The sequence below is a fragment of the Vanessa cardui genome, chromosome 2 (genome assembly GCF_905220365.1).
Source record: "Vanessa cardui chromosome 2, ilVanCard2.1, whole genome shotgun sequence".
Lineage (NCBI taxonomy): Eukaryota > Metazoa > Arthropoda > Insecta > Lepidoptera > Nymphalidae > Vanessa > Vanessa cardui.
Genome location: NC_061124.1, coordinates 1,402,336 through 1,414,520, shown reverse-complemented (window position 1 = coordinate 1,414,520; position 12,185 = coordinate 1,402,336). Strand labels below are relative to the sequence as shown.

The following is a 12,185-nucleotide window of genomic DNA, read 5'->3' as shown; positions in this document are numbered from 1 at the left end:
TTCAATACCTACATTATCAAAGAGTACATTATTGTGTAAAATTATTTAGTTCAAAAGGGCAACGATTCGCTAAAAGTTATAAATACAATCAGTTTTTGTTCCTTGGAAATGTGGAGTGTGATACAGTTAAAATAAAAATCGTAACACCAATATAGTAATAGTTTTATGCGATAAAATAATCATATTTTCTTTGAATACAATGAGATAAAATTAAAGTGTTACAATAAAATGTACTGTTTCTAAGTGTATAATCAAAAGCATGATGATGCAGTCATCGTCAGAAGGCTGTATGAACATCGCGGAGTTGGCGAACCAACTTCGTAGAGAAAAGATCTTTATAAACTCGGAGAGGCAGCTGCTTCATAATCTCAATGAGGAGCTGGAAAAAACTGTTTTGGAATTGCTTCAAGCTGCTTGGATATGCTCGCAACAACGTCAAAATCTAACAAATTTGGTAACATCAAGATGTGAGGCTGAATCCATTGCAGCCTGTCAGCGGGCAAGTCTACTTGAAGGCACAACTTTTATTGATGCTCATAAAGTTTTAAAATACAAGGTAGGTCCTTATTTAACTTTCTACTATTAATACATATTATTGACATTATCATAATAATAAAGTTATCTCAATACAATTATAAATCCAATGTTTTTTTATGATTAATTGATCTTTAGTTTCATAAATCCACCCCTTTTATTGATATAAAATTACATTGTTGTGTTTCATGTCCTTCCTTAAAATTTAAAATATTATTATTTTTGCATTTAATATGAAAATATTTACTAGCTCTGTGGCTTCTTTAATACATTATATTATTTTTAAGTAAAGAAAATCATTCAGCATATTGAAATCAAAGAAAGAATAAAAATAAACAAACATTACCTTTACATATTAAATTCAATTTTTTAGCTTGATTAATATATCTTATTTCTAATGCAACACTATTCTATTTTAAAACTTATATACTATATATGTATACTGCCAAATTTTGGAAATAAGCATTTTCAATTTTCACTACCGTAATAAATATTGTTTATTCCAACTCTCGGTAGTGTAGCCTACAGTTGAGTTTTAATAATTTTTTTGATTGACTTATACTTATCTAAAGAACTAAGCTTCCAAAGATTTTTAAATTGTATGAAATTTAATAAAATATGTATTTTTTACATTGTACTTTGTCCACACTATGACAAAAGATGAGTAATAAACACTAATTATGCTTAGTAATGTTTGTTTGAGTTCAATACAACATTCTGTACACTAGTACTAAATATTTGGCCTAAGATGTCAGCATAATGGGAAGATTAGTTTAGAATCCATTGACCCACACATATTAGCAGATGAATTTGAGTAGATATTTGTAACACTATCTCTTAATTAATGGATCAAAAGTTAACATAAGTCATTGTGATGCATATTAATTGTTTATAAAGTAAATTTATTTCGTAATACAGGAGGTACAGGCCCTAGGGGAACTCTTGGGATGGCTCCGAGACACTCCCAATCTTATGGCTCTATGTCTCATGCTCGGAGAGAGCCATATGCCAGCAAGTCTACCTTCAAACCTAGTGGCTGGACTTTATGGTAGCTGTCGTTCACCAGCAGACAGGGGGAGGCTCTTGGCAGTCTTACGATCTTTGATCAAACACCAAATGGCTCCTTCGAGTGACCCAAGAAAGTAAGTTCGTACTTTAAATAAATAATATAAATGTAAATTCTCTAATTATAATTAATAACCTTGAAATTAGGCAAAAGAGTTACATATATATATATATATAACGAGGAATCAGGCATCAGCTTGTTATCAGGCATGATGATATTCAAAATATAAGTTTAGTCATTCACATTTGTAATATATTTCTTTTCGATATTCTTTAAAATATCCTTTTTTTTCGCTGTCATTTGTTCCACGTCGTACTGACGTCGCCAGTATACACGATAAAAAAAAGTCTTTAATAGACTTTTTGACGCTTCTACATATATATTTTGCTTAACATCTTTTTAACGTAGATATTACACTATTAGATGTGGTATATTAAATGAAGTTGAACTCGCGCAGAATGACCCATAGACCCTAGGAACGATGTCAAATATCATATAGATATTAATTAGATAGCCGAATCTGCCAAACTGTTTTTTATCCAAGTAAGCTTTTACAACCTTATTTATTCAACATTTAACAAGATTAAACCAAATGTAAAGTTACCGCTTGTTCTGAATTTAATAGTAGTAGTAATTTTATTGTCAGCTATTACTCTTATTCACCAATTTAGAGTCATCATAATGTCTGACCGATTTTAGGCTCGGCAGCTATTCTCAAGCAAGACAACTATGCCGGACATATTATAGAGGAAGGGTGTGTGTGTGTGTGTGCTATGCATGTGTCCGATATACTGAAACAGATCTAAAATCGACGGAATTTCAGATTTCATCGATTTGATCTTGACGAATAACCGTTTTCACCGCATCCAAAAAACTATTAATGTATGTAATTTTTGTACGTTAGACGCGTCCAAAGCGCGACAATATTAAACTCATGAAATTTTCGCCCTTTCTTTAACTTTACAGTAACCTATCAGTGAGAAACTGAAGTACAATGTAAATTTATACAAAGACAGGGCAACATCTAATATTCAAATCCAAATATCCGTTATATAATCGACGTCACAAAATTAGGATAACCGCCCATGCCTAGTGTGTGCAAATACAAATACAGAATGTATTTGTATAGTTACTTTCAATAGCAACATGTACATCCTGTAAATTGCCCACTGCTGGGCTGGCATCAACTCCTTTTGACGAGAAGGTTAGGAAGAAATTTCACCACGCTGCTCCAATGCGGGTTAATGGATTTGCATTTGGCACAATTTCGTTGAAATTAGACATCCAGGTTTCCTCAGGATGTTTTTCTTTGCCGTCGAGCACGAGATGAAGTATAAATATAAATTAAGCATGAAAATTCAGTGATGCCTAGGTTTGAATCAGCAATCATCGGCTATGATGTACGTTTTCTATAAAGTAGGTCATCTCTGCTCTCTCTATTCCCTCACTCATAATCCGATGGAAACCAAAGTCAATAAGACTGGAAAGATTCGAGCGTTGGAACGGTTTACGCACTTTGCGAGATACTGGAATGTTCGTGTACTGCTACTGATTTTATTTTGAAGTAAAAACCCGATAACTTTTAGGTTATTATCTCCCGATCTGCAGCGTTATATCCAACCACTAGAGAAACGAGTCAATATAATCTATATTATCATAACATAGTCGTTTACCGCTGTCTCCTTAGATCTTTGATGTTGCCGAACGGATTTTGAAGCAGCTATTTTTTAATAGATAAATTAGTTCAAGAGTGAACACGGTATGACATACTGCAGTCTGCAGTATATTTAGTATCAGCATTGCAATTGTGCGAAGTCGGGGCGGGTCCCTAGTTAATATTATGCATGTGAAATATATGTAAAAAAAGTAAAGTACCAGCCTGTAAATTTCCCACTATTGGGCTAAAGCCTCCTCTCCCATTGAGGAGGAACGTATTCCACCACGCTGTTCCAATGCGGGTTGGTGGAATGCACATGTGGCAGAATTCCGATGAAATTAGACACATGCAGGTTTCCTCACGATGTTTTCCTTCACCGCCGAGCACGAGATGAATTATAAACACAATCAAGCACATATATATAGTGGTGCTTGCCTGGGTTTGAACTTGAAGTCATCGGTTAAGATGCACGAGTTCTTATCACTGGGCCATCTCGGCTCGAAATATATGTATAATATGTGAAAGTAACTCCGTCTGTCTGTCGGTCTTCCACGACCAAACCACTGAACCGAATTTGATGAAATTTGGTATGAAGCAAACTTGAACTCCAAGAAAGGACATGGGTTAATTTTGCCTAACACAAAATACCCTAAAACGCGAGCGAAACCACAGGCGACTACTGGTAATATCTAATTAATTACATTGTTGGAAGATGTTAATTAAAAACAATTATATTTACAAATAATTTAATGCCTGAGTCTCGGTTAGACGGGTTGGCTTCTAGACTTCCGGGCGGAGAACACTTTCATATTTTAAACAATCTGTTACAATTGGTGTTGAAATTTGTAAGAATATTCCAACCATGCATTTAACTGCAAAAATGAACTGAAAGATCACTGAAGAAATTGTTATAAAGAGAAAGTAATGTCTGTTTAAATAAAAGCACCTGAATTAAATTTCAATTTGTGTAATTAAAACATTTAAATGGCAACATTTATTATCGTTTTAAATTACTACTGCTGTTAATAAACATGTCCCGCTGTTTTGTGCGACTTTAATATGCATTATATATATGGAATTATAGAAAATTTTAATCTACTAATGATAGAAAGATAATGGCTTTTATCCTATCCTAGGGGGGTTTCAATAAAACCCTAGAAATAGTGTTTAGTTATAATAGATTATTGTTACTTATACGTCTAAAATAGCAATAAATTAAGTTTTTGATGAAATAAGGACAAAACGATGCCAAAATAAATACATTTTTAATTTTTATCGATTTTGAAGTTTATTTCGGAAAAATAGACAGCATCAAATTATAGTACGACACAACTTACATGTAGCATCGGCAAAATTCGTGAAACCGATCAAATCCAAATGAAGAACGCAATCCCAAATTGTCAGTATTCATTTCTTATGTGAATATGATCTTTACACAAACGTAATAACTTGTAATATCACATGACATAATATATTCTTCAATTTGACACGTCGATTTACATGCACTTTCTATCTCGGGTTTAACTAACGCGAGAATCTAGCGACGGCGAATATAGCACGATAAGGAATTAATACTATTGGTTGTATAAATCGGCAGTAATCAGTTTTATTGAATTTGCCGATGCTACATGTAAGTTGAGAGCTATTTGGTTCAAATTATTAAAAATATATTACATTGAAATCACAGACAAACTTCAATTTTATATGTATCGATTTAATGTTATGTAATTGTCCAGGATGTGTTATCAACTTTCCTCTATTTTACAGCTATCTGATATAACATTCAACGGAAGTAGTAAAATACTTATTTCACAAATAACTACACACTGATAGTGTAATTTGTAAAATTGTTTAAAATTAGATTCGCCTTTTGTATAATACCTGTAAGTTTTTTGCATATCTTAACTTTTAATGACATGTTACATTTAAAGACGCTTAGATGATTAATTTAAAATTCATAAAGATAAAATCAAAAAATCATAATCAAAATCAAAACAAACTTTGCTCAACTAGGCACAGTGTTGCAAGCACTTTTGAATCGTCATTTTACTCTATTTAATTACAAAATTTATTTAATCGTATAATCACGCCTTTATTTTTCTAAACTTACTCTTTTTCAAATCAAACTCAAATAACTTTATTCAATATAGAAGCATTACACTTTCTTATTGATGGTCAATTGAAACACTACCACCGGTTCGGAAAGAAAATACCCTGACCTGAGAAGAACCGGCGAAAGAAACTCAGCGGGTTTTTTTTTTGTTTGTCCTATGTATTATATAAATAAACAATTTAATATGAGATGAAATAGCCAGGAGGCGATCGTTTCATTCCCAAGGTGTGCTATCGATCATAAACTCATTAATTGTATAGTAACCTTTTGCACACAAGCGTTCCTTAAATTTTTTTTTAAATTTGGCAACAGAGGCATTTTGAACGCTTTCTGGGATCCTGTTGTAAAACCGTATACATTGCCCCAGAAAGGAGTTACTGACTCTACGTAGTCGAGTAACAGGAGTAACAAGTTTGTGTTTGTTCCTTGTACCAATGTTATGAGTATCACATTTTCTCATGAAATCATTAATATTTTTTCGTACATACTTAACATTAGAGAATATACATTGAGAAGCAACAGTTAATATCTTGATATCTTTAAATTTATTCCTTAACGATTCTTTAGCTCCTAGGTTATAGATTGCGCGAATAGCCCTCTTCTGTAGCACAAATATGGTATGGATAGCGGCTGCATTTCCCCACAGCACAATACCGTATGACATTATACTATGAAAGTAACTGAAATATACTAAGCGAGCCGTATCAGCATCGGTACATAATCTAAAATCATTCGCGGTCAAAAAAACCGCGAATGTCGCAGAACTCAGTCTACTCGCCAATCCGTTAATATGGGGGCCCCATTGCAACTTGGCATCAACAGTAAGGCCAAGAAACTCAGCAGAATCAATTGGATCCATCGATTCCCCGTTGATGAGTACATCGGCTTTTACATTTTGTACATTTGATGTACTAAATTTCACAATTTTAGTTTTATTATTATTTAGCCTAAGATTATTTACGCTAAACCAATGTACTATATCAGCTATAGCATTGTTTACGTCGTCGTACTGTACCTGTTTTCTATTAATTTTAAAAACTAAGGAGGTGTCATCAGCAAACAATACTATATCATGTTTGTTCCCAACAAGAAAGGGCAAGTCATTTATATATGTGAGAAACAGAAAAGGTCCAGGAATTGATCCCTGAGGGACCCCCATACCAAATGAGACCCCAGGAGACCTTTTTCCTTTAACGTCAACCCTCTGAATTCTATTGTTAACATAAGAAGTCAGAAGGTCGAGCGCACATTCTCTAATTCCATAGTGATAAAGTTTCCTGACCAGAGTCTCATGTTGAACACAATCAAAGGCTTTGGATAAGTCACAGAAAATCCCTAAGGCATCCCGTGACTCTTCCCAGGATTCATAGATATTCTTAATAAGCTCGATACCAGCGTCTGTAGTCGAGCGACCCCTCGTGAAGCCAAATTGTTTACTATAAGCAGATTATGTTTGTTAAAGTTATATTTATATAAATAATTATTTATTGATAAATAAAAGAGCCTTTTCTAACTGTCTTCAATAAATGTTATATTCGCCCCGGCTTCACGGGTGCAATAATCATATTAAATATACTACAGAATATGTTTATTAACGAAATCACAATAAAAACTTCTAAAATTATCAGCTTTTCACAAAATCCTCGTCTCGGTTCATTGTCTATTAAAAAGAAACGTATGTATCATAATCCGTTGCGTTATTTTAAAGATCTAAGCTTACATAGGGACAGCCGGCAGTAAGCTACTTTGTTTTGTGCTATGTAATGATGATGTTAACATAAGTATCGTAAAATATCAGGCGGATTTGGTTTTTATCTAAGACGTGGTTGATCACCACTCATAATTTAAATACTATTTCAAAATAACAATTATTTGTATTACTGAGTTTAAGTTTGAAGGGTAAATGAGCCATTGTGCATATACAACAAGGGGTAAGAAATTGCTTATGTTTCGTTCAGTACCAAATTCCAATATCTATAGGCGAATATGACCTTTTACTTTCAGAGAGTATATCTTCTGTCTCCATGTAGTAATTTCAAGAATAAAATAAACAAGAATGTATGTAGTTATAGCAATAGAGTTTTTAGTCATGATGTATATTTATTACTATATTATGATTAATTAGTAGTACTACCCGGCTTAGTCTAACATAGCCTTCTGGTGTACTGTCATATAGACAAATGTCATATATTATAAGTACTATTATATAATTTTAATAACTAATCTTTACATGAGGTTTAGACATAGACAATAACTACTCTCTACTAGTATGTAATATTCCTAACAGAAATGTATAAATAAATATAAATATCTCTGATTCAAATCTTACTGGCTTTAGATTGCAAATAAATTCAATAAAGACATCTTAACGACCTCTATTACGGAGGAGATTAAACGAATGACGTCATAGCCGACGATAATCAACAGGTGAAACTGTCCATTGCGAAGCGTGACGTCATCATATCACTGTGTCACATTTACAATACAGATATTAACGAATGTATTTATGCCGCTTTACGCATGAGTAATATATGCTGGGCCGGATTATCTTTTGCCTAGGGAGATAGGGCATAGTGAGCCCGAGAAATGTATTGCCTAGGTGCCTTAGTATTTCTGAACTCCAGCGCTTTGAATGTATGCTGGAGCTACTCCAGGCTATTGTAACTATGATTAAAATGTGAAACAAAATTAAAATATAAACAATAATTAACTTAAAAAGAAAACTTATTTCGGTCTGTTTGACTGTTCTGTATCGATGTCAGTTTTTACTTTACTCAACGACTAACGTATTGAATACAATTGTATGTACATATATATGTATGTATGTATAATGTAAACACAGATCGACTAACAGATATATTTGTTTTTCCAAGGAATAGTTTTATTAACATATATAAAATAAAATGCATTTAAAGTAAAAAAGACTATACGTTGTAGGAATCTGAATATTGAATTTATAAATGTTTTGCGAGTGAATGTGAGTTGCAGTGATTAGAACGCGTGCATCTAAACCGATGATTGCGGGTTCAAACCCAGGCAAGCACCGCTGATTCATGTGCTTAATTTGTGTTTATAATTCATCTTGGGCTCAGCGGTGAAGGAAAACATCGTGAGGAAACCTGCATGTGACAAATTTCATAGAAATTGTGCCACATGTGTATTCCACCAGCCCGCATTGGAACAGCGTAGTGGAATATGATCCAAACCTTCTCCTCAAAGGGAGAGGAGGCCTTTAGCCCAGCAGTGGGAATTTACTGGCTGTTGTTAAATGTTTTGCAGATGTAGTGAATAAAATATGAAGTAAGTATTTTGCCTGAGGGAACATGATAGCCGGTTACAGTACCCGATGGTAAAAATACTGTGTTGACACACACTGGGTTCTGCTTCGTCAAGCGACTCTTGGAAATTCGCATATACTTGATTATGAATACAATATTTTAAGTTCAATTCACGAAAACCGTAAAAGTAGCGGCAATCGAATAGAATATCTAAATGCTTGCTTTGAGTGTAGGCTGTTTTTGTTGTATTGGTTGAAGCACTGACGAATCCATCCGGTGTTCGTGGTCCAAACTGCCCATAAACATAAGAAATTTTAGACAATCCTTCCGTTGCCAATACGCCACCAATCTTGGGAACTGACTTGGTATGTTCTTTGTGCCTGTTGCACTGGGTCAAACTTTAATAGAACAATACCAATAGCGGTAGAATGATGGTACCTACCCAGATGGACTTGAACAAAGTCCTGACACCAAGTAATGGGTTCATGCGCATCGGGTGATGTTCAGATGTATACAAATTGGAATAAAATTCCAATAATGTAAAGAACATTACTGGCATGCCATGCCATTTGAATGGCAACTTTCAATAGCTTTAATAATCGATAACAAAACGGCTACATTTGGCAACTTCGAAGTTTACAAGTTAGCTGATTTAATCGATGGTAGACTTAGAAATCTACATATATTAATATTATAAATGTGATAGTAACTCTTGTCTGTTTTGTATCTCTGTTGCTCTATCACGACCAAATTGCTGATCCGCATTTGTTGAAATTTGGTATGAAGTAAACTTGAATTCCAAGAAAGGACATAGGCTGCTTTTTGGTCTGACACATGACAACCAACACCCTAAACCGCGAGTGAAGTCGCGGGCGACGACTAGTATAGATATAAAAGTATCGCTAATAGTATACGCTTCGTCATTTGGTAGCAAACATACAACTTTCGCAACTACCGTTAACGATTGGTTAAATATAGGCGCTGACCATCAATACATGGAGCGATCGATGCCGGTGATAATGTAGATGTATTTCAAGGTCATATTTTGTCTATACGTAATATGTAATATAACATCACAAAATCGACTCGCTAGTCTGAAACACTCATTGTCCACGAACAGATATTTTAACATTGATCTAATTTTATACGCCTGTCATTGTCAAGCCAACAATGGCTGTACGCAGATAAAGATATTCTAGCTTTTAATACCATTTCAGACCAATGCATTATTTTGACTGTAAACGAATTCTCAGTGGTTGTGTCGAATTTGGAAGGGGATGTTAGACTGTCGTGTCTGGGAAATCACGTAAAGTCATTGACCCCCAATGTGAACCCCTAGATTGGACCAAAATGCCCTCTGCATCGGTGTTTCCGTACACACTTGTGTCTCGCTTGACAATGCAACCGTGGCCGAGTTATCAAGGCCACTAATCGTATCACAACCAGACGTATTATGAGTCAATTTGGTTTCGTTCCGGCCTTGCACAATAGAAACACCAAATATACTCGTGAGTGTTGTTAAAGCTGATTTGGAAAACATATAACATGATAGAACCTAATCGTTTGAGATAATCGTCACCACTGGGACCTGAGGGTATCTGTGTACATAAACTGTACCCTGTAATAAAAGTTACTCTCGTGTGAATGTTTTTTTGATATTTTCTGCCATCGTTTCAATTTTATAGATGTGTGATGAGTCAGTGGATAAAGGTGATAAGAAACATTTATAAAAAATAAAATTTATGTCATAAAACCTTCATTTATGACATAAATATTATTACCTTCCACTCACATCTTCAGTCGTACATGAAAATGTAACAAAATTAGAGTAAAACATAAGTGTGTGCTTTTAATCCTTCAATACCTATATGTAGATACGAAGCAACACATAACAGCCGCGTATGACACACGGGTCAAATAGCTTAATGTTTCCAGCTCAATAAAATGTACAAATTGACCGGCGTTTTTCCGTAAAGGGGAACGCAGTGTTAATATAAAGATTCACACGAAACGTCCGTTCGTTATTATCATTAAACAAATGATATATGAAATCGAAAGTTGTCACTTTCTCTGGGAAGTAATTTATGAAAGTACGAACGAATGGTTCGGTGTTAATAAATGTTTTCGCGTTAGTGCTACTGAATCGGCTTAGTGAATAATGTTTCTTTAAATTATCACTGAAACACGTTCAACTAGTTATCTGAAACGTTCCAAGTTTAAAACGTGCTTAATGTATATTTTCCCATAAACCAAGATTGTACATTCTATAAGAGTATTATTATGTATTTTATTTAGTTAGGTAACTACATAATTGTAGGGCTGTTCCATGAACAGCGTAAGGAAAATTTGTTAACTCAAACTGACTATCATATATTCTATCCATTAGTCTGTATTTACTACAGCTTGAATTCAGTATTAGTAGATTTTTATAGAAGACATGCCACTCAAATACACAAGATAATATAAAATGTATTTGTGTTTCAAGGTATATATGTAAATAATGCTTTATGTCATTAATAAAAAAAGTACATACAGTGCGAATCGATGATAGATTTCAATTTATAATATAACTTGAAAAATATCCATTAAAAAAATGCTTGTTTTTCCTTTTCCATAAAGCTATTTAAATATTACATTTTAATATTAATTAAAATAACGAAAGTTGAAGGATGGATGCTTGTTACTCGATCAGCTCCAGAACGGCTTAACGAATCTGAATTGAATTTTAGGGATTGATTTTGGTATAGACTAGCTCGTACAATTTTTATCTCGGAATTAGTGAATACTTCTTTAAAAACAACCCCACACCAGCTTCACTGACAGGCGAACGACTCCGCAGACAAAAACTATTAAATTATATTTTAGATTTTTATTTATTTTTGTTACAGTACCTTATACGTTTTCTATTGTAATATGTGCTATTTCAAATATATGAAATGATGGTTTTTGGGTTTCAATTAAAAAACGATTCTTTAATCACGTTAAGATAACTTATTTATTCACAGCAAGAACACTTAGTTACAACAACGAACAGCCATAGATAATAGTCTTGCCACACATAGTACAGACATTTGCAACCAAAGTTAAATTTTATTTTTATATATATTTAATATGAAACATACAATGAATGCTGATATTTCTTATGACAGATTGTTTCGTACAAGCAAGAGCGCGCTCACGTCTCTGTACGCGGTGTTCCGGGACAACCACTCGCCGGCTCGACAGTTCCTGGTGCAAGCGTTGCATGCCCCTGTGATGGCGGTGCTGCACGAGGACGAGTTCTTTCTGGACATCGATCCCGATAAGGCCATGGAGAGGTAAAGTTCTTCCAGTAATTGTCGTAACCTTTCCCTACCTACCTACTACCTAAGTACCCTGACCTCCATGGTTGGGGTACTTAGGATGTATCATTCTCAAGTGAACGCTAAATGTCTGTGTTCTTTCCCGCAATCACTCAATCAAAGCTGGAGCTATTGGGGCAATACGCCACAAACGCCTTCAGGTGTCATAACAGTCGATTCTGTAAATTTTGTTAAT

The 12,185-nt window shown here is 34.2% G+C and overlaps 1 protein-coding gene across 4 annotated transcripts in view; it reads left to right on the top strand.

Moving 5' to 3' along the window:
* The first annotated feature begins 30 nt into the window (after positions 1 to 30).
* The window catches only part of LOC124535176 (receptor-mediated endocytosis protein 6 homolog), a 28,410-nt gene continuing 16,255 nt past the window's right edge, over positions 31 to 12,185 (top strand). For all 4 annotated transcript variants that reach the window (XM_047111302.1, XM_047111287.1, XM_047111295.1 and 1 more), the window contains exons 1-3: positions 31 to 556; positions 1,453 to 1,676; positions 11,798 to 11,965. In XM_047111302.1, the coding sequence (XP_046967258.1) occupies positions 260 to 556; positions 1,453 to 1,676; positions 11,798 to 11,965 (689 nt within the window). In that variant the 5' untranslated portion in view covers positions 31 to 259. The remainder of the gene's footprint in view (positions 557 to 1,452; positions 1,677 to 11,797; positions 11,966 to 12,185) is intronic.